This window comes from Nannospalax galili, unplaced genomic scaffold (assembly GCF_000622305.1).
Source record: "Nannospalax galili isolate Female #2095 unplaced genomic scaffold, S.galili_v1.0 scaffold555, whole genome shotgun sequence".
In the NCBI taxonomy this organism is placed as follows: Eukaryota; Metazoa; Chordata; class Mammalia; order Rodentia; family Spalacidae; genus Nannospalax; species Nannospalax galili.
Window position 1 is genome coordinate 631,014 of NW_008335583.1, and position 24,658 is coordinate 655,671.

Sequence of the window (24,658 nt, forward strand, 5' to 3'; positions counted from 1 at the left end):
TAATTTGTTTCTAATCTCTTATTATTGGATACCAGAAATAAAACAAAAGAAAAAAATTTAAAATAACAAGACTATAACTTATCCACATACACTTCCTTTATGTGTCTGTGCTAATTATTTTTTCTCATTGCTATGATAAAATACCTGGCAAAAACAATTTAAGAGAGAAGGTTTATTTTGGCTCACAATTTGCAGGTACAGTCTGTCATGGTGTGGAAAGTATGACAGAAGGAAGGTAAGGTGGCTAGTCACAATGCATCCACAGTCAGGAAGCAGGGGGAGATGAATGTCTGATCATTTTCACATTTAATTCCATTCAGGATTCCAGACCATGGAATGGTGCCACACACATTCAGCGTCCTTGGTTAAACCTCTATAGAAAAGTGTTTACAGACATACCCTGAGGTGTGTCTCCTAGGTGATTCTCAATCCCATCAAACTGGCATGCAAGACTGATGATAATAGATTCATTGTGTAAGCGAATTTCTTGTAAGTTAAATCTTATGTTACTAAATAGACTTTTGATTAGCTGTGTTGAGTACCAGAAAAATATCTAGTAAGTTTCTTGGAACTTAGAGCATGTAAAAAAATACTTTCTAGGTTTTCACGGGATTTAATAAAGATGTAAAATCACATCCACTGTCAATATACATCAGTAATTCAAACTTATTTTTTGTATTATTCATAACTCAGAATTCCAGATGATATTGCAGAAAAAAATATCAGCATACTAACTGTAACCCAGTATTTCTTTTTGCTTAGTCATGCATTTAGTAGAGCACTAATTAGAAAGCACAGCTGTAGTCTACTAAGGACTAAGGCACAGCCTTCTTAGCACATATCTTCCCACCAACAGGTTTACAGTTTGCAGCATAGCACATTGTAGGCCTTGTGTCCTTCCTGGGAGTGAAGGCTGTTGTTAACACAGTCAACAGACAAAGCATGTTTCTCAATCTAGATCATTTATAACATGATTAATGTATGGCCCCTTCAACATTTCCACACACCTCCACACATCTAGGTGCATGTCAGGTGTGGCTTTTGGAATGATGTGGTAGATTTATTACCATGTTAAGTGTTCTGAAACAAGTCCTCCTATTTTAGGACAGAATGAAATGTGTCCATTCATTACTTTTGTATCAATTTATAGTATAAATAGTACTTTTTCCAGACATAAAAATTTATTTACAGGCTGCACAGCAATTTTCCTAAGGACCTTGCCAAACAATGCTTTCACAAAATGGAAAGAGTAAGAGGCATTTTTTTTTTTCAGAAGCTCAGTGTCATATGCGAGTTCTGGGATAATTACATAATAAGAGAGCCATGGAATAGAAAAGAAATCTGTGCATAGTTATGATATAGAAGAGCAACTCCAGGGCTGGAGAAATGGTTCAGTGGTTAAGAACACTGACTGTTCTTGCAGAAGACCCAGGCTCGAATCTCAGTACCCAAATGGCAGCTAACAACTGTCCATATTCCAGTTCCAGGGGATCCAAGAGCCTCTTCTGTCTTCCGCAGGCATTGCATGACACAGGTGCACTTATCTACATGCAGGCAACACATGCATACACATAAAATAAAAATAATAAATAAATTTTTTTTTTTTTTAAAAAAAGAGCAACTCCAGTAAGAGAAGCTGATTAGCTACTTTTCTGTTGTTGGGACAGAATTCACTGGCTTATAGGTCCGGAAGGTATACAGTCCATCATGCTGGGGAAGCCGTCATAGCAGGGAAATGAGGCTGGCCAATCACTTTCATGTGAGACTATAGAACCTCAAAACTAACCCCCAGTGATATATTTCCTCTACCGAGGCTCCACCTCCTAAAAGTTTCATACCCCAAACAGTGCCACCAGCTGAGCCTGTAGGGGACATTGCACATTCAAATCACAACAGGCTAAAGGGTTCAGTTTCTGTTTTGGCTTTATTTCCATGGGTGGGTTAAGCAGCTGGCTTAGCTCTTAGCTGACACAGTGCTGCATTAGGGACTTTCTTATCTTAGACTTCCAGAAACTGAGATCTGACAGTTCTTCAGAAAGTTAGCATTTATTTGAAAAGAAACTTATCATGAATATTACATGTGCCTTTAAGCATAATCATTTTTAGTTTTATTGAGATTGCATTTGTGCATGCTTTTATAAGATAAACTTTTATTTTTAGCTTCTCCTTCTGGAAGCTTCTATGAACACATGGTACTTTGCTCTTGTTTTGGTGTAAAAACCATAACTCTATTGAAAAATACACTTTGGTGGACTAAATTTCTTGATGCTATCTTTCCCATGATGGGAACATTTGCACAGTTGCAAAAATAGCTACTTTGTGCTAAATTAACTTTAAAAGATCTTGAAGCACACATCCTCAGAATTAGTAACATATTCTATTTATAATAAATTGTATGTCAATAAAGTAATTTACATAAAAAACAGATTTTGATAGTTCTTCTCTCTGTACGTAATGAAACAATGTAAGAAATGAAACAATGCTCATGGTAATCAAGAATAAATATGTTCTAAGACAATAAATTGAAGGTCCCTTGAACTATAGGATATATGTCACAGTCCAATTTAACAGCTAAAAACTAGCTTAGCTGCACTCCAGTTATCTAACAAAAAGATGTAGAATCTAGACAAGCAAACCCTGAAGACTGCCTTGTTAAATGCAGGCAATCCCAACAGGGTCAGTTTGTGTTCAACATATCCTCCCATCTTCTGCCCCATATCAGGCAGATTTAACTAGGTCTTTTCTATAAGTTTAAATTATAAATTCTATAATGATAGGTATTACTATAATTATATAATTATAATATTAAATACATAATAATAATTATAATTACAAGTTAAATTGGAAGTTATGTGGATACTCACCTAACTACCATGAATTTATTTCCATCTTTGGAAGTTCCCATTCCCCACATGCTCAGAATCTTTACAACCTGAAGCACCTCTCCATCTGTCTATGATAAATAGTGAATGTCAGCACAATTAATGGACAGCTGTCAAAGCAGTGAAATTAATTTGCTCTTCTAAACACTTGCTGTGACATTTAACACATCCTAAGAGAAATGACTCTTTGAATTACAGAAGCTGGATTCTTTCTTTGAACAAGTCTTGTCAGAGCACTGCCAAGCTTCAAGGTACTGTCAAGAATTTCTAATTGAGTTGCAAGAATTTGTTTGAAAGTGCTGTAACATCAGCATATCACACCAGGAGCATGCTCAGTGAGTTGTGCTCTCTGGCTATCCTTAGGTCATTAATGGTGGCATTTTATCTGCAGACCTACGCAGAACAATTCGGAGTTTGCTGTCAGTTTCTAGTTGAGTAACAGAGTATGAGCATTCCAAACCTGAGGAGCATGCATTCAGTGGCTTTCTCTAGATTTCAAGTAAAATAGAGATAGCTTAGTAGTTAAGAGCACTGACTGCCCTTGCAGAGGACCCGAGTTCGATTCCCAGCACCCACAGGGTGGCTAAGAACCCGTCCTTAACTCCAGTTCCAGGGGAATCCAAAGCTCTTTTCTGACCTTCAAGGTGCTGCATTACACGGATGCACTCACATACATGCAGGCAATACACTCATAAACATAAAAAATAATAAATAAAATATTTTTAAAAAAATCATGAAACCCTTTCCTCACACAAAAGACAAAGGTTCTTTTAAGTACTAATTTAAACTTAAGCATTGGGTTTTCAAACTGTGTTTTTTAATTTAGTGTGATAACTCTTTGGGATGATGAATTTTAAATACGTTTTACTCAAACGGAGAACTCAAAACTAAATTTTTCAAATGAAAAATAATTCATATACTCTAATGGGAAAAAGAAGAGTATTATTTGCCAAACTCAGTAATAATTTTCATTATTTAACTCCTCACTAAGCTACTTTATATATTTTATTATTGTCTCCTAATAAAAATGCCAAGAAAATGAAACTTCTTTAAATTAAAATGCTGAATGAAAAATGGAATTTGTTTTCTATGAAAATTTTACATGTCTGTAATGGTATAATTAAAGAATGAGACATTTTCAAGATACTCATCCTCAGCATATTTTTAAATTCTTGCAACTTCGGCCACTACTGTAGTCACTGTATATTTTTAACTGAATGAGTAAATCGTGCTCATTTTAGGGTGTTTTCCCACTCCTCTTTGAACTAATGGAAATAGCCTGAAGCTTATATTTAAATTAGACTCAGATGTCTATGTGAAAGTACCACAGTTAAGTGATAAGGAATATATAAAACACACATACACAAAAGAAAACACCAGAATTTATTTTGTTTTTTAAATATAAACTTTAAAAGGTGGTATTTACAGCAGGATTAGAAACAAGTTAGAGTTGAACTTATTTTTTAAAGCTGTATTTTTAATTCCATGTATGTGTGCATGTCTCTATGGGGATATGTGCCTGTGAGCATAAGTGCCTGCAGAATTCAGAAGATGCCATTAGACATCCTGGTGCTAGAGCCACAGGAGGTCGTGAGCTGTCTGACAAGGGAACTGGGAACCCAACTCCAGCCTTTGGAAAAGCAGAAGGTGTTCTTAACTACTGAGCCATCTTTCCAGCCCTTAGAGTTGAATTTCACAGGATCAACAACTTGAGTTTTAAACTCCTACTGTTTTTTAGAGAGCACGGAAGCCCAAATTCTTGATAGTCCAGGCCTTGAGTCTCTTGTCTTTAAGAAGGGAGGTTTGTAGTTTGTAACCCACCAATGTGTTGCTGAGATATGAAGCTGATCTTGACTATCTACATATATAAGGCATATACTACTTTTAGCAGTGCTGTAACAGCAGCATTCAGAGAAAGAAAGGAAGTAGGAAGTCAAAGGTGCTTACTCCCTCAGCACATGTGAACCATGTCTTCTCTCATAGTGAAAGAAATGAATGAAAGGAATGATGTGACTTTCTTGATGGGAAATAAATAAGAAACACTTGATCCAATTGGTCTTATTTAAATCTCTATGGGGAAAAGATGGTACTGTAATAAGGAAAAAATAAACCACACTTCTAAAACTGTGTGTCCTTTATTCAGTTGGAAAGCAAGGTAGAACAAAGTGCTTCTAAGAAACAGCTGCTGTGGTGTGACATTCAGAACAAACTTAGAGTAAAGTGGTCTGGCCTGCATCTCACTCCAGCCACACTTACAACCTAATTTTGATGCCTCTAAATTGTTTATTTTCATCTCCTCCCCTTAGAATTCAGGAACATTATGAAAATGTTAGCTGTGTGATTTGCCTTGTAAGATGTGACCAATGCTGTTTATGAAGGAAAAATGCTGTGTTTGTGTTTCTGTGATGCACAGAAATGGCTCAGCAGCGCCACAAGACCTGACTCAGATTTATAATGTCAGACTTGAACAACTGTGGCTTCAGAAATAAGCCACAAAAACAAACTGAGCTAAACAAAAACTTTGGATGTGTTTTAAGCAAAGTTACTATGATGTAATGCATTGTCTACACTCAGTATTGTCTGGCTGTGTGGGTAAGATGTACATGCACTTTGGGAAATAGAAGATAGCGTTATAGAAGGCTGGAGTGCAGCTCAGTAGAGTGCTTACCTAGCATGCAGTAGACTCTAAGTTCAATATCTAGTACTGAAGACAAAAATTAAAGGCTGGGGAGATGGCTTAGTTGTAAAGTGCCTGCTGCCCAAGTCATGAGAACCTGAGTTCATTTTCCAGTAGCTGCATAAAAAGCTGGCTATGGACACTTGTATCTGTAACCCCAGGGCAGAGAAGGTGGAGACGGGCAGATCACTGGAGCTGATGACAGCCAGCTGAATTACTGGACTCCAAGTTCAATGAGAGAGCCTATCTGAAAAAATAAGCTGGTCAACTATCAAGGAAGACTCATGACATTGACTTCTGGCCTTCACATGTGCATGCTCACACATGCAGGTACATTTGCATACACACACACACACACACACACCACACACACAGACACATACACACACACATACACACACACACGAAGCCTGAAGCCCTTACACTAACAAGATCCTACTTTCTTTTTTTTTTTTTTTTCCTCTTTTTGAGACACGGTCTCCCTATAGCCCTAGCTGGTCTGGAACTCACTGTGTAGACCAGGCTGGCCTGGAATTCACAGAGATCCACCCGCCTCTGCCTCCCAAGAGCTGGGACTAAAGGTGTGCACTGCAATGCCTGGCTACCAAGATCCTACTTTTAATAAATGGAAATTACCTAAAAATGATAATGTTTCACAGTTCATTAGAATTGGAAAAGTAGGAATTACTCTAATAAACACATTAAAATCTACTTTATAGAAGAGCTATTAACCTTTCTATAAAGACAAACAACATTACAAGACAGGATTTAGATGCTGTTTTGGCCACCAAGAGATGGAAGACTCAGTCACAGCTGTGTGAAAACTGAATATGGAATCAGCAGAGCTCGCCTGGTCTGTGCCATGGTTTTGTCATTTCTCAGGCAAGAAATTGGCTTCCAGATTAGTTACTTTTCTTATTGCTGTGTTAAAATAACTAAAAATAGCAACTTAAAGAAGCAAAGGTTTGTTCTGGCTCACAGGCCATGATGGCAGGGAAGTCATGATAGAAGGCAACTGCTCATATTGTACCCACAGTCAGGAAGGAGAGAGAGATGAATGCTGGTGCTCAGCCATCTTCCACTTTTTATTTAATCCTGGACTCCAGCCCATGGGATGGTGGCACACACATTTAGAGTGGGTCTTCCTACCTCAATGAACCCAGTATGGAAACAGGTAACTCTATATACTACCAATTTGACAGCCAATGCTAAGCTCACAGCTTTTAAGGACCCCTTCACTTATGAATTGTGCTTCTATCTTTTATGTGGGGTTATTTCTGCTGTTACAAAGATGGTGCACCATGCTAAGACACTTGTCTGTTTTTCCTCTTCCATTTCCCCATCCACTCCCATGCCTGGTCCATACACACTCAGTCCATATAACTTATTTGATTCTACAAGATGTCGGAGAACAATATTGACGTACTGAAAATGTGGGGCATAAATATTATCCTTTCAGAAAAAGTGTGTATCATCTACTAGTGAAAAAACATTGAGAGGAATTTGAAAATATGTTTGATGTATTTCATTTCTTATTATGTTTTACACAAATTATGTAATAAATTCAGGCACACTTTTTTAACAGGGAAAAGATGTAGTTTGACAAGCTAAACAATACTAATTTCTCCCTTAAGAAATCTGAGTCAACATTTTATAATGAAAAATACTCTGAAAGGTTCAGCTCCCCACCCCCAGAGTGTCAAAGGTGACGGAGTGAACATCAGCATTGGAAATGAATGCAGAGGAACCATTCAGATATACTCACTACACTGTTTCCCTGAAAACAGGGTTTTCTCTAAGATTATGAAATTATTCCCTATGTATTACATATATTTTTATAAAGCACATCTAAGTGAGTTATTCAACTCTGAGACATGAGTGCATGCTCTGTTGTGGAGTCAAGTTTCTTCTTTCTCATCTCTGAGTTATGGTCTTTCAGGATGGGGTTTCTCATGTAGTCAACTTCAGTGCTATTAGTGCATGTATGTTGCATTTTCTTTACAAGTTTAATGTATTTTTAGGAAAAATGTGTGAATCTTCTGTCAATTACTGTGAATGCAACCCCTGCTTCAATGGTGGATCCTGTCAGAGTGGTGTGGAGTCCTACTACTGCCACTGTCCGTTTGGTGAGTACAGCTTCATTGTTCTGTCAGTCTAGGGGCTGCTGCTATAGCTCGGTTGGCTATGTGCCTGCCTTGCATGCATGAAGCCCTGGGTTGGATCCCTAGCACCTCATAATCTAGGCATGGTGGTGCGCTCCTGTGATCCCAGCACTTGGGAGATAGAGGCGAAAGGATAGATGTTCTATGTCATGTTTGAATACAAAGGGAGTTTGAGGCCAAATGAGGCTATGTAAGACCCCGTCTCAAAGAACAACAACAAAAAAATGGCATTTTATTTTAGTGCCTAATTTATCATTCTTACTATGGTCAATAGTGATTAAGAAAATATTAATGGTTTTGTACAAGAGGTTGTGGTAAATAAAATCTTTAATGTTTAACCATTTTAAAGATTAATTATGGAAATGCTATTGATACATCATTTTAGTGATTATAGAAAAAAAAAATCAACCCAAGGTATTTGAATCAGTGCTGTCTTTATAGGACATGAATCCTCAAGTGCATATGGGTACCTTCCTTTTAGCCTAGAACTTATTAATTAAAATATCCTCCAAGCACTATTTGACCTCATTCCCTATCTCAAATATCTAAGAAAAGTCAAAATATTTTGTTTTAGGAACTAAGTAGTTATTTTCCACAATGGGCTTTTGTAGATAATTCTGAATAATGGATAAAAATGCAGACCAATGAGAGTGAAAGCTGCTAAGGAGCTTTGTGCAATGCCTACTCACTCCCTTAGTGGAAGGACAAAGAAGTCTGTCCAGTTGGCCCTCAAACATCACTCAGAAATGGGACTATGTGAACAGCTTTGTGCTTTGTGCAGTGCCTACTCACTCCCTTAGTGGAAGGACAAAGAAGTCTGTCCGGATAAAAATGCAGACCAATGAGAGTGAAAGCTGCTAAGGAGCTTTGTGCAGTGCCTACTCACTCCCTTAGTGGAAGGACAAAGAAGTCTGTCCAGTTGGCCCTCAAACATCACTCAGAAATGGGCCTGGCTGGGACTATGTGAACAGCTTGGGTGGAAACTTTTACAATAACTTTGTGGTTATTCCATTTATTTGAGGTTACTCTACCTGTGAGGAGGATTCACCTAGACTCTATCTACAGGAGGCCTCATCTCTTTCTCTAAGGATGAGGGATGAAGGTTGTTTTTCTGGCCTTTCCTCCTGTTTTCCTAGGATAGCTTGGTCTGAGAGAGAACTTCAGTTTTTAGTCACAGGTGAAACGCACCAGGTGCTGTTCACTGAGAAACAAAACAAAAACAAAACAGAAACCAAAACAACAACAAAACAACCAACACTCTTATTTAGTTTTCATTCTTCAAGTAAGCACAACCTGGGAAGAACGTCAGAAACAGAATATAAAGACATAATTATGGGGCTGATGAGATGGCTCAGTGCATACAATCATTTGCTGAGCAACTCTGACAACCTTAGCTCAATTCCTGAAACCTATGGTGGAGAGAATGGACTGCCAGAGGTTGTCCCCTGACCTGAGCAGGCATGCTGTGACGCACATGATGCCCCCCCAAACATGATAATATTGATAATACTAATAGTGAACCATCAATTTTATCAATGATTCTGAGGCTCAGAAATTAAGTGATTTACTTAAGTCAGAAAATAATTAGCATTCAAGTACCCCAAGATGGCATGGCTAGAACACAGAAACTGTTTGCATGAGGTCTGTGAACATCACTGGCATTCCCCTTCTTTAACATTGCTTTATGATACTGATACTGTAAGCATCAAAATGCTCACAGTAAAGGTCTGTCAGAGTGAAAACTGCCCACCTCAGATCTCCTGAAACCTTTCTTCTGATGTTCTCACAAACTCTAAACGAGCCCCCTTATTTTAGATCTCACAGTCAGGCTTCATGGTTTATCTTGTGTTTGGAATGAAAGAAAAATAGATTGGAGTAGAAAGTGGAAAATTATATTCAAGTGCCTGAATAGAAGTGTTTACACGGTTAGCAGAGTATTTAGAACAATCAATACCAAGTAGCAAGAAATTTTTCTGCGGGATATTGATGCAGCAGACACTATTTTTCTTTTTGCGGAGTGTGGACCTTGGAGTCCAAACAGATCTTCCCTCACCCTGGCCAACATCCCTGGGGAGGACACATAGGACTTTGTAAATAACAGCAGACACAGAGCTGGCAGTCCAGATTCCCACCCAGTTCCTTCCAGTGGCAAAACACAAAAGTACTATTGAAATTTACACAATATCAGCTAACCATAGATGCATTTAGAAAGGAAAACAAAGTAAAAAGCCTTGAAATTTCCATACATCATTCCACGCTGCAACAATTGAGTTAAAAGGAAATATAATTTTCCCTCTCAAATTAAACACAGGTGATACATACAAATGTAGTGGCAGATGGAATGCCTCAAAGAGAGACCCTAGGCAGGGACATGTGCACCTCATGGAAATGCCTGGAATAAACACCTGGTTGGTGACACATGCAGCCTGAGGAAGACCAGCTTCACCACACTTTTGAAGCTGGAAAAAATTGTACTGTTTACATTCTCATCAGTCAAGGATGTGCTCTTTGGATTTTCAATATATTTTTAGATTTATTCATATATATATATATTAGATTGTGTTTTAGAAAAAATAATGTGCCTCAGATTCACAAGACAGCATAGCCTGGGAATGAGTTTTTAGTTCTTAAAACTTCATTATTATATATGCAATATGTCACACATGAATGCAGATACTATACATGTGTATAGCCTACAAATTAAAATTGCTATAAGAAATACTGTGCATTTACATATATATAGCTTACTGTAGTTCTGCACATAATTCATATATACATTCATAATTGCTAAATATAAATGACTAGTAAAGGATGTTGAGAAGCAGATATCTTTAAAGAAATCTTATGATTTCTCTTGATCTTTATCTGTTTATTTTGATCAGTTTTTCAAAGGCAAACTTTAAAACCTCATTAAATTTTATCATTATAGTTAAAAGACAAGACTCTGTGTACATAATTTCATATTTGAATATACAGTATCAATTTGAATAAAAAGATAAACCAAATAGTTACAGTATCTATACTTCATTTAAATACTATTTTATCCAATTTTTGTATATTAATTAAAATGTAATAAAAGATGACCTAAAGAATCACATAGTGCTAGTTTCCTTCAATTCATTGTTTAATTTATCTATCTTTGCTTGTTATTTACCTTCAGTTACTCTTTTTACTTGTAGTAATAATGTATAGATACCAATTTCTGATTAATGCAAACAACCATTAGTTTATTAATATAAATTACTTAACAAGTAAATATATAAGTAGTATGTAGTAGTTATAAATTAATGATATAAAACACATCTATACCATAAATAATATTACATAGAACATCAATCATCCCCGTGATCCATCCCTTTGTCCTGTTTTAACACTGATTTAAGAGGTAAAACAATAAGATGTGTATATTTTCTGGCCATTTTGATGACCGTTATCTCAGCTTGGACAGAAAATGACAAGATAACTGATACTAGACTTTATAGCAGCTTCTGGGCTATTTTAACTTAAAGAATGTCTGGATATAAAATGTGATATCGTCAAAACAATTAGACAAAAATCAGTGTATCTGGCTTTAAATTTTTTCTTTATTTCCCATGTTTCTGTAACTTTGGTAAAGTTTTAAATACTCTGTAAAATAGTGACATTCATTTCTTTGAGCTGAAAAATTCCCCTACTCTAAATTTAATGCATTTTAGAATAGATATTAAGCTAAAATTAAGCAACTGAACCTTTTGAAAGTGACTCAAAATCCTGATGTGTTGGCATGGGTTAATTTTCCAATCATTTGCCCCATAGTCTACTGATATTTGTGGGAAAAGAATTTTGGCGTGGTATTGTAACATCAATAAAACTTACTTTTCAAGTTGGAAAAAGAAGCAGCATAAACAAATGGAAACATTGATTTTTCACACACACAAAAAAGCCACTCTAAAGCAGCCTTCTGTAAATCAACTCAAGGCAAATATAACACAAAAAGGAGATAAAAACTTAAAACAGCAACTACCCACACTGTAGGTAGAGACTCTTCATTTTGTTTATTTTTTTTATTATATGTGTGTGAATATATTGCCTACACATATGTAAGTGCATCCATGTTATGCAAGGCTAACAGAGGTCAGAAGAGGGCATCACATCCCCTGGAACTGGAGTTTGGGGTTATTGTTAGCTGTCATGTGGGTGCTGGGAGCTGAACCCAGGTCCTCTGCAGGAGCAGCCAGTACTCTTAACCACTGAGCATCTCTCCAGCCTTTTTTTGTCTTTTTGTGACCCTGGAAAATGTCATTGAGTTGAAGACTGTTTTTTCAAGTCAGAACTAAGTTGACCATCTTCAACTGAATTGAAATGGTATTTAAAGATACATTCCTCTTCGGTGAATATTAAAGTATTTTAAAATTCATGAAGATCAACAAACTAATTTTTAAAGTGTTTCTGGAAAGAGCTCTCTGCAAACACACTCCATTCCACTGTGCCTTTGATTTTTAAAATAGAGGCAAGCTTAAATAAATTCCTAACTTAGCAACCAGCAATATCAGCTTAGAAGAGAGATCTCTTCTAAGTTGTATAGTTTTGATTCTTCTTTTTTCAGTACTGCAGGTGGAACCCAGGGCCTCCAGTGCTCAAGAGCTCCACCATTATCAGAGCAGGAGTTTGTGCTGGTTCCATTTTACATTGAACAACATTTGGAGAAAGAAGAAAAATAAAGAAATTGTAAATAGCATGATTCATTATTATTATATAGCACAAGAAAATTCTGCTGGAATTCACTTTTGGTTCATCTTTTTCCTCATCTGCAGGTGTCTTTGGGAAGCACTGCGAACTGAACAGCTATGGATTTGAGGAACTTTCATATATGGAGTTTCCCAGCTTGGACCCCAATAACAACTATATTTATGTCAAATTTGCAACTATTAAAAGTCATGCTTTGTTGCTTTATAATTACGACAACCAGACAGGGGACCGGGCAGAGTTCTTGGCTCTTGAAATTGCTGAAGAAAGGCTCAGATTCTCCTACAACTTAGGCAGTGGGACATATAAACTCACCACCATGAAGAAGGTGTCAGATGGACACTTCCACACTGTAATCGCTCGGCGAGCAGGAACGGTGAGATTCCCATCTTCCATTATCAGACCTCCTAGGGAGGCATGAATGGAGGTTCACATTAAATGATAGTATGCTTATTGACGTTTTGACAAACATGGCCTATAAGTGACATATTTCTTTGACTTGTGTTACTCTATACTTCCTAGGAGTTTGTAAGGCTATGTTAGGACTGTATTTAAAATGGCTTTTCTTAATGAAATGCCATTGCCCTAAATGCAAAAACAATGTAAGAACAAAGGGAAGAATTCTTTCTACAAACTAGTTTATGAAAAAAAGACATTCAATGTGCCTTTTCTAAGCCACATTATAGTTATCCACAAATAAACAACTTGACTTAGCATTTAGTTTTAAGGCCAAGAGTGGATCTGAACTCTGAAAGTCACTTGTTCCTTCAGGTGTCTCATGAACCTGTGCTCGTTTACTGAAGTAGTATTTCCAACATTGATTGAGAAAGGAGAAGCTGGGATCCATTCTCATCAGTCAATCTTGTCCTTTCATTCCTACATCTAAAATACTTCCCCCACACAGACATCTCCATTTTTCTCACTGTTTTCAATGGGAAAGCCAGGCTGCTTTCAGTGCTTTGATATGGTAAACAAGCACACCCACATTCACTCATTATCTGGGTGGACTGCAAAGTGCAGTCCTTAAGGATTAAGGTCATGTGGCCAAGTCATAAGAGGAGCACCTGGTTCAGTGAACTTGTTTACTTTATAAAAAGTATCCTTTTTGGTTGCAAGGTTAGGTAAAAGTCTTTGAACCAAATTATGTCCATATTGTAAAAATTATTCCTACAACTTAATACTTATGAAAAATAGAACAATTCTTTGTCAGCCTTATTCTACCTTATTATGTGGTCATCTGTGAAGCTTATGAAATGGATGAACTGTGAGGTCAATGATACAACACTGTTAAGACAAACTGAGAGGTCTATGCTATAAGACAGTGTTGTTAAGATTTACCCTGAGGTCCATGATGGAATACTATATTGGGATGCACCATGAGTTCTATGGTATGGTAGGGTGTTGGGAAGCATTTTCTAAAATACCTTGTTGTCTTCTTGGATTTACAAGTCTTTCATATGGAAGAAATCTATATTTCCATTTTTATGTTTTTAACATTGTAATAATGACATTTAAAATTTTTTGTTATTTGTTTTTCTTTTCAGTGGAGATTACATAATGTTTTCCCTATCAGTGTCTGAAAACCTCTCATATGCAACATGACAGAGTGGAGTTTATTTGTCAGTCCTCCCAAATATTTCTTTATAGCATCTCCATTTGCAACAGCTATCAGGGGCTTTTAAATAAGTAAATGCCATCTTAAAATGTTTCTGTGCTTTATAACCTGGAGTTTTTGAAATTGAAATTGTTATTTAAGATTTAAAATTTGCCCTATGAAGTGATTAGAAATGGTTAAAATATTAAATTACTCACCAAAAAGGAAAATTAGGCAAGACAACAAAATTAGCATTCTTTTTTAAAGTTTTATTTTTTTATTTTATGTGTATGCATGTATTGCCTGCATGTAAGTTTACCCATGTTGTGCAGTGCCCGCGGAGGTGAGAAGAGGCTGTAGGATTCCCTGGGACTGGAGTTATTACAGACAGTTATTAGGCACCATGTGGGTGCTGTGGTTTGAACCCGGTTCTTCTACAACAACAAAATGTTCTTAACCACTGAGCCATCTCTCCAGCCCTGCAAAATTAGCATTCTTAAAATCATTTTAATAAACGTACCTGGGATCTTAATGACCAAGTTTAACACTGAATCTGTGACAGTCCATAAGATTTGATGGGGTATATTGATCTGAGATGCACCAAGTAAAGCATTCTTTCATCTGATGAAACACGTATTTTTCCTAATGTTTTGCATTTCTTCATATTTTGTGAATGCATATAAGCCACATCCAGAACCATTTAAAACATCCTTAAATGTTCTTGCTACAACCCCCTTTGTTCATTTTAAAGCCAAAATTTTCGTGCCCCTGTAATTGCTAATTTTCTTAAAGACACGACAAAAGCAATGTCAAATAATGCTAAATTTTCTGGCCAGTGTCGATGAGAGGCCTCCTACTACTGGGGAGTTCTGTTCTCGTAGCACTTCCTGAATCTATACAATTTTCTTCCCCATAATAATTTATAAATTATTATTTTTATTTATGTGTATGAGTATATTGCCTGCGTGTATGTAAATGCACCCATGTCATGCACTACTTGTGGAGGTCATTAGAGGACTTCATATCTCCTTGATCTGGAGTTACAGATGGATGTTAGCTGCCATATGGGTGCTAGGAATTGAACTAGGGCCCTCTGCAAGAGTAGCCAGCAGTCTTAACTGATCCATATCTCCATCCTTCCCCACACAAATTTATGACATTAAGTGGGATTTAAACAATTTTTAAAAGCAGAACTATTTCCACATATGAGGGGACAAGAAGAATGATGCAGGCTTTGAAAATGTGGAACAGTGGTGGGGACACAGCTGTGAAGCCTGCTGAGGCTGTTGACCCATTGTGAAGGCCATAGCCTGACCATGGTCAGCAAGATTTAAATAACAATAAATGTGAAATGAATGCTTTTGTCATTATTAATTCAGTTATAGGGAAAATCATACCCTTATTTCAGAAAATATCCAAAGAAAGCTCTTCCTGGACATTGAATCTGTTATTTTTTGCATTTCAAATAATTTTGTTAGAAACTGGCAAAAACATTAGGCTCTAAAGCTTTTAATCATTGTGGAGACAGGCGAGAGACATCTCAGTTTACAGCAGTGCTGGTTGGAAAATTCAACAGTAAAAGAAGCATTTAACTCTGATTGCATGAACTGCTAGTCAAATTAATCATCCTTTCACATTTTCTTTCTTTGATTTTTAGTGCCAAGCTTTTTACAAAGTAGAAAAAAATATTATATCTTAAGAATGCCCAACATATAATACTATTTGCTTATTTTCCTTGTTCCTAGACTATTCATTGATAGTCATAAAATGCTGTCTAGTTTATGAACTTTAGTGGTCTCTACAATGAATACTTCATATAATAGCTTGTAAAACAATAAGAGGTTTTTTTCTGTGTAGCAATGCATTCTGTTGATACAGGCATGGGCTAATGTCATTTGAAAACAATTCTTTTTCATTATTTATTATTTTTATTTTATGTGTATGATTGTAATGCTTGCATATAGGTGGGTGCACCCATGTGGTGCAATACCCTCAGAGGTCAGAGAGGGCATTAGATTCTCTGGAACTGGAGTTAAAAATGGTTGTTAGCTGCCATGTGGATGCTGGGAATAGAGCCTGGGTCCTCTGCAAGAGCAGTGTTCTTAACTGCTGAGCCATCTCTCTAGCCCCAAAATAATCATTCTTAACATGAATGTTGGCATATATTTGATGTTTCTACTTTGTCACAGTGTTCAACTTTAATACAAGTACTAAAGGAACATAAACTGCTGTCATAATTTCACAAATTGCCATTATACTATATATACTGTGTCTTCATAATCTTCTTCTAAATATGACTGACAGAATAAATTTTTGAAAGAAAATTTGAATCTGTTTTTGCTTATTAGAATACTGGATTAGTTTTATTAAAATTGTAGCCCCTTGCTACATGGTGGCACGTGCCCTTAATTCCAGTACTTGGGAGGCAGAGGCAGACAGATGTCTGTGAGATCCAGGCCAGCCTGGTCTACATTTCAAGTTTCAGGTCAGCTAGGACTAGAAGGAGACCCTGTCTCAAAAAGCAAAAACAAAACAAAATTATAGTGCTATGGAGTTGTCCCAGAATCACTGTGAGTTCTAGGAAAGTTAATGCCATGTTCTGAACTCCTTCTTATATAACACAAGAGAGCAGGAAGGGAGTTTTTTACAAGCAGCCTCCTACATCTTATGTGTAATGGTAATTATGATTTAGGGAAATCAGGGAGATAACAAGCCCATAAGTTAACATGTATAGTAAGTTAAATGGTTTGTTATTATATACATTAAATCAAAGTAATCATAGTAATCATACCTTCAAGATTAGCTCTGTATGGTTACAAATGCATGCAGGTGATGATAGCTGGGAAGGTTCATTGTGTCCATAGGGCCCACTGTAACTGCCTCCCTCTCTTGTTTACAGGCAGCTTCCTTAACTGTGGATTCTTGTTCTGAGAACCAAGAGCCAGGATATTGCACTGTCAGTAATGTGGCAGTTTCAGATGATTGGTAAGTAAAACCCAAAGCATTATTCTTATCATTATGTGAAATTAAGATATACGTGAATTTAAAATAATATAAAATTTGCATAATAGTATACTCCTTCAAAGTGATGTTCATACTATAAAACAGCTAATAATCACTTCAGTATTATGTTAATGTTATGTTAAAAGTCATGAACTGGTTGGGTATGGTGGCACAGGCACGCACCTTTAGTCCAGAACTTGGGAGGCAGAGGCAGAGAGTTCCCAGTACCTGGGGCTATAGTGGGACCTTGTCTCAAAAATAAATAAATAAATAGATAAATAAATAAATAAATAAATAAAAATAAATGTTTTTTTTTAAAGTCTTGTATTGATAAATTTGAGGGTAAAACTAAGGAAAACAATGTTTAATATATCTAGAGCTGTTTAATATTTTCTTCATAAAACACTTGCTTGGCACCCTAGCTCTGCAAGAAGTGTAGGGTGCTCATCATGACTCTTTCAGATACATATGTAGCATTTAAGGTGTATTTTTTTAATAACACCTAGAACTGAGCCACAGCATTGGCCAATCAAAAGTTTAAACAGTTTTATCAGGAACAATAGGAAGTATAGATACAGAGTGATACATTATCCATTGCAACTGTCAGCATGCTGGCATCTCTGTAGAGAAAGAACAGAATCTGACCTTAGTATCAAAGTTGTCACTGCTTCTGTACATTTCTTCAGTAGGATGCTCATTCTTCCTGACAACATCATACATCCAATTTGGCAAATTTAAAATATAATTTTACAAGTTTCAGTATTTTTATAATATGAATACCAGGTACTTCTGCAGGTCTCTGCATAGAAAACAGGTGTTGACTTGGGATGCTCATTCCTTTTAAGTCAAGTGATAATTCAAATGTCTTCTGATGGTATTGATACCTGACCTTTCCTTTTTCACATAGGACTCTTGATGTTCAGCCAAATCGAGTCACAGTTGGAGGAATCAGATCCCTAGAGCCAATTCTTCAGAGGAGGGGACATGTGGAGAGTCACGACTTTGTGGGCTGCATAATGGAATTTGCAGTCAATGGAAGACCTCTGGAGCCCAGCCAGGCTTTGGCGGCACAAGGCATTCTTGATCAGTAAGAGTCTACTTCTTACATTTAAAAAAAAATTGAGTATTTATGCCTTTCACATAATAGTTCTTAATCAAATTTAGACCCCCTCCCTCATCCACACACACCCATACTCCCCCACCAGTTTCATGCACTCTGTCCTATATCTTAAGTCCTATCTGGCCAAGCATTTATACCAAGATGACCTAGGGTGCAAGTTCATCCACTGGACTCTACTTAGCCTTTAAAGAAGCTCTACTCTCCCTCACCCCACAGTAATTATTTGCCAATAGTTCCTTGGCTAGGATTGGGGCTTGCTGCCCCTCATTCTAGGCTGATTTTTTTGGCCCAGTCAGCATGGGTCTTGTACATGCTGTCACCGTTGTTGCAAGTTAATATGAACAAGTTTCCAGTGGTCTGAAATTCTGTTTCCAGCTGGGAGTGGTGGCACACACCTTTAGTCCCAGCACTTGGGAAGAAGAGGTAGGAAGATCTCTGTGAGTTCAAGGATAGCCTGGTCTATATAGTGAGTTCTAGGCCATCTGGGGCTACCTAGAGACCCTGTCTCAGAAAACCAAGGGGGGAAAAAAGCCTCTGTTTCCTTATGTTTATGCACCAACCCTGGCTCTTACAATCTTTCCACTCTTTCTTCTGAGCTGTGGGTCCATGAGGTTTAATACAGAAGTCTTATCCAGGGACATTTACTCTTCAGTCTCTTGTTCTCTAAAACTTAACCAAATGCAAAAGTAATTACTGAGCATCAAAAGATGAATTTATCCAAATTCCTACAGATACTCAATATTTTTACATATTAAATATTTATTTCTAGCTGAGAAATGTTATTTGGCCTTAAACTGAGATTTGTGTTCATATGAGTGTATATATGTTTGTGTTTTTGTGGGTGTGTGTAGTTATACATGTGTGTCAGGTCCAGAAGACAGTCTTGGTTGTCAGTCCTCAGGAGCTGTCCACCCTGTTTTTAAAGACATGGTCTCTTCCCATGGGGTGCCCATCTCCAGACGATATATCTAAAATGCAATCCTTACACTATGGGAACATTGTAGAAGAGGGGGTGGAAAGATTGTAAAGGCCTGAGGATACTGATGCCTACCTGGTAAGACAGTATCTTCCAGACATGACATGAAAGCTGTATTCATGAAATCTCTACAATATGGTTTCCTAAACAAGAACTACATAATGATACCACCATTTGACATGCCATAGAGGATGGGGGAAATTTCATAAAGTTTCACCTCTACATGAAGGGCTACAGGCAATCAATGGATACTGAGAGAAGGAGAATCAGTTTTCTCCAGGAACTAGTTACCTGACAGGTTATCGAATCGTAAATGGTCAGTCCTAAACACATGTACACATGAGCACAACTAAAGGGACTTAGGTTGTGTGTGTGTGTGTGTGTGTGTGTGTGTAACAGTAATAATAAAAGATCACAAATTTGAGAGGAAATAGGATGAAATGGAGTAGTTGGAAATGATGTACATATAATACACATGTATGAAATTCTTAAAAATTTAACTGTATTAAGAAAGACAGGGCTCTCATTTGCTTGAATTTCACCAAGTAGGCTAGGTTGGATGGCCAATGAGCCCCAGAGATCCTCCTTGCCCCCTGCCCCAGTACTGGGATTACAGCATCTTTCTAACCCAAAGTGTGATATTCGATTAGAATAACACTATTTTCTGAAGACTAAGAAAATATGTATGTGTGTGTGTGCATGAATGTGTGTGCTTTTATTTGTCTTAAAGAGTTGTTTGTAAGCTAAAGAGTCAAGTGCACATCTCATATGAAAGGAACCTGGTGCATTGTTTATAAATGATAACTACCAGGTATGCATAAAACTTAATTTGAGGGCTGGAGAGATGGCTCAGCTGTTAAGAGCACTTGCTGCTCTTCTCGAAGACCGGGGTTCTATTCCCATCACACACATGGCAGCTAACAACCATCTGTAACTCCAGTTCCAGGGAATATGATGCCCTCTTTTGACCTCCACAAGCATTGCATGACACAAGTGCACTTAATAGTTCAGAGAAACAAAGTGTGATTGCTGACCCCCACCAGTCCTTTGGTGGACTCCCTACTATATTGTTCTTCATGTTCACTCAAATACTTTTGAGATATTATACTTTATTTTTCTCTTAAAATATATATTGTGTACATATTTTGGATGAAAATCTACTTAGCCATAGCTGCTGGGTTCCTGATTAAGATCTCCTTTTCTGTCCTTATTTATAACCAGTTCACAGCAACCTGATGACATTTTTGAAACATGTCATTTCTCTTCACAAAATGAAACAGCATTCCTTCCTTCCTGTTGAGACTCAAAGTCAAGTTCTTATTTGACTGACAGAGCTTTCCTGATATGGCCTGCCCTTTAACTCCTGATCTTATCCACATCCTCTTCCATTTCGCTGGTGTTTCTCTGATACTGTGATCTGTGTTCACAGTGGGACGCTCTTATTGCTGTTTCTTTGCTTGGAATGATCCTATAAATCCTTACTTTCTTTGGGTATCAATACAAAAGCACCCTTCCCACACCTCTATTCTAGAAATAAAGGAGCCTCCTAACCCCTTTCACTCTAAATCTTTTCACAGATTGTCTCTTTCTAGCAGATAATGCCTCTACTTTTCTTTATTGTTTGTCATTCACACAGGAAGACATTCACTCTGAATATGTGGATTTCTTTCATTACTTTATGTCCATGTCTGATATAATACTTGGCATATAAGTGGGCAGTAAATAGACCTTAATTATGAATGTCTCTGTGGAGTACACATGGAGTGAAGTAAATATGTGACCCCAGATCATGTTAACAAAGTGTTTCTGGACCAAGGTGCTTTAAAGAGGATTGTACTTAGCCACTTTCCATGTATTTTACTCTACCTATTGTGGTGTGAGGCAAAGGCAGATTGTGTTTACTAGGTTTCTGTATCATTGGTTTCTGTGATTTAGTTTCAATAGTGAGCTTCCTATAACTGCTATATACCTTCCTGGAATTAAATGTACTGATCAAAGTCTGTGTCTGTTTGGAAAAGCTCCTTTCTTACCATTTTGTGCTTAATGGTTCTTTTCTGTGGTTTTCTTATAGGTGTCCTAGACTGGAAGGCACCTGTGCTCACAACCCCTGCCAACATGGAGGCACGTGTGTGGACTTCTGGTCCTGGCGACAGTGTGTCTGCTCCGAGGGTCTGACCGGGAAACTCTGTGAAAAGTGTAAGTTTCACCTCCCATGAAAAGCACAAATCCCACATACATACGTGACTTCATCCCATCTCCCCAAGAAAGCACAAACCCCTCATGCATACATACATGGCTGCATTCTGCCTCCCCAAGAAAACACAAACCTCACATACATATATGACTGCATTCTAAAATCATCTTTTCTTTTTGTTGCTGTTCGTGGTGTTTTAATTTTGTTTTGTTTTGTTGCTTTGTTTTGCTTTGTTTTGTATTTGAGACAGTGTCTCCCTGTAGCCCCAGCTGGCCTGGAACTTGCTATATAGACCAGACTGACCTGGACCTCACAGAGATCTGCCTGCCTCTGCCTCCAAAGTGCTGGGACTAAACTTGTGTGCCACCATGCTCAGCTTAAAATCATTTTTTTCATTCTGAATATTGAGAATGTTAAATGTGAAAATTGCATAAAATACAATGACATCAAAATTTTTTTAACTTGAAGATGAATGGCATCCTTTCAAAGAAAGATTTATTCCCTAAATATTTAGCCTTCGTCTTATAAGTGTATCATTGGATCATTTTTATGTTACTACTGGGATGATAGGCAGTTTTAAACTATTCAGGCTATTGATCAATATCATATACTGTTGGGTGATATTTCTCTGATCATTTTTTTATAGTTGGCAGAAAAATTTACACACTAAATCAAAGAACGAACATGGAGTTTAAAAATGTCATGTATCAGTTAAACAGTGTTAAAATGAAAAGCAAGTTTCATTTTAATTTTTAATGAATTGGAATTGTTTTAAAATATTACTTTTAATCCCCTCATTAATGATTTCCTATTTATAACCTGATCTTATTGTTATTAAGATATTAATGATATTCAAGCCATCAGTTGGAGACAATGTTCTTTGATTTCAAGTTGTGTATTCTATTTAACTTTGTATCTAACAGGACTGCCTTAATTGCCTTAAAGAATTGCTTTAATTTGAATTATTTAATTCACCCTCAGGCATCTGATTACTTTTTAAGGAGACATTAATTGCTCTTGTAATAGGAGAATGAAGAGAAATGAATGATAACACTTAAGATACAATATAAACTAAAAGATCTAGCAGAAAGCGTAACTATGTTATTATCTTGAATATAATGGAAACATAGTAGTATGTTTCCACATATTTCCTTTTTTAAATTTTTATTTCTTATGTTTACTTTATGTGTATGAGTATACTGCCTGCATGTATGTAAGTGTACCCATGTCATGCAATGCCTGTGGAGGTCAGAAGAGGGTTTTAACATCCCCTGGAACTTGAGTTATGGACTGTGTGCTGGGAATCAAACCCAGGGCCTCTGCAAGAGCAGCCAGTGCTCTTAACCACTGAGTCATCTCTCTAGCCCCCACATATTCCTTTAATGAGTTGTTTGCCTTGTACAGTTAACCTCTTCCAAATATAACACCCAGTACAGCTACCTCTGATCCTATTTCATCCATTTCTCTGCCTGAGCTATAGTAGTGGTTATGGTAGTTATGCTTCTACACTTTTGGACTGGGAACCTGCTCTCAGAGTGTGATAGAATGGAAGTGATCCATGACAGTGACTCAAGGTAATGCTAGTTATAGTTACAAACCTTGAGCAGACATTTGTATTTGTCAAAATTTCTAAAATTCAAAGACTAAAAGTAATAAAGGTTAAAAATTCCAGAAATGCAGTGAAATAGGTTGCAGTTTTCACTTGGGCATTTCAACAGGTGACTGTGTTGTGTCTTCAAATGTCTATGATTTCTGTCACTCTGCCATGTGATCAATGTCTGTCTTAGAGTGTTTTACATTTCCTATTTCTGAAATGGACTTACTACTTGAAATCCATTTATGTAATTATTCACAAATGGGAATTATTTTCTCAGAGTAAGGTTGTGGGGGGAGACAACAATTCTAAAATCTTTAAATCTTTTTGTCCTTTTTATTTTATTTTATTTTTTGCCACTATAGAGAATGCTCTAAAGAGGTATGATGGATGCATTTGATTCTTAATTTGGGTTTTTTCTCTTTCTTCTTGGCTCTCAGCTGTCACTCCAGATACTGCCCTATCATTTGAAGGCAAAGGACGCCTGGACTACCACATGAGCCAGACTGAGAAACGGGAATACTTGTTAAGACAGAGCCTACGGGACACCATGTTGGAGCCTTTTGGTGTGAACAGTCTGGAAGTAAAATTCAGGACACGGAGCGAGAGTGGCACTTTGATCCATGTCCAAGAGAGCAGCAATTATACCACGGTGAAGGTGAGGCCGAGCCTGTGCTGACCCCGTGACCCACTGCTCCATGGCTTCAAGCCCTTCTCTTTCAGTTTTATCCCTTTCTGTGCAGCCTTTTAGAGTTCTAAATATTGCTGGGCACTATTCCAGTGCCATCTATCCTCAATATTCCCATGGCCATGACAGTTACTAAGATCTTAGTGACTCAGTTTCTAAACACTTTGTGCATTATTTTAGAGTAGAGGCTACAGCCAGGTAGGGGGGGCATAGAGAACCGTCACAATCCATTTTGCCTGATGAAAAAGTGCATCACGTTCCCCTAATTGTGAGTAGTGTGAAGCACAAAGAGAACCTGTCTTTGTTGTGGAAAAAACTAGTTCCCATTATTTCTCTGAGAATTATTTTAAACATAGCATGTTAAACGGTAAGATTATAATAAATATTTTTAATGATCTCATCTTATTTGGAAGCACATATTCCAATCACTACTGAGGTAAAATTTGTCAAGTTAAATGTATTTTGAAGGTACTGAACTAAAATTTTTTTCTGGTTCCTACAAATAAGGTTTTTTTTTTTTTTTAAAGTGTTTTTTGAGACAGGGTCTCCCTGTAGCCATAGCTAGCATGGAACTTGATATGTAGACAAATCTGATCTCAATCTCACAGAGATTCACCTGCCTCTGCCTCCAAAGTGCTGGAATCAAAGGTGTGCACCACCAAGCCTGGCTCCACAAATCATTTTTTAAAAGATTTTGCAGGCATGCACGTGTATGTGAGTATAAACATGGTGGTATGGGTACACTCTTGACTGAGTGAAGACCACAGGAGGATGTGGGGTGCCCTCCTCTTTCACTTTCCACCTATTCCCTTGACTCAAGGTCTCTTACTGAACCTGAGGCTCACCATTTCTTCTAAACTGACTTGTGAGCTCCTTGGATCTGACTGTCTTAGACCTCCACACTAGGGTTACATGTATGCGCTAGGGTTACATGTGTGTACAGCCATACTCAGCTATTGAAATGGTTGTTGGGGATCCAAACTCAGGCTCTGATGCTTGTACAGCAAGTACTTTACTCTCTGAGCTGTCTCCCTAGCACAACT

At 37.3% G+C, this 24,658-nt stretch overlaps 1 protein-coding gene across 1 annotated transcript in view; it reads left to right on the forward strand.

The window, feature by feature from the left end:
• The window catches only part of LOC103731944 (protocadherin Fat 4-like), a 165,277-nt gene that overhangs the window by 130,180 nt on the left and 10,439 nt on the right, over window positions 1-24,658 (forward strand). Inside the window, 6 exon segments of the mRNA XM_008830446.3 lie at window positions 7,581-7,685; window positions 12,515-12,822; window positions 16,940-17,025; window positions 17,951-18,130; window positions 21,211-21,335; window positions 23,368-23,585. Coding sequence (XP_008828668.1) covers window positions 7,581-7,685; window positions 12,515-12,822; window positions 16,940-17,025; window positions 17,951-18,130; window positions 21,211-21,335; window positions 23,368-23,585 — 1,022 coding nt within the window.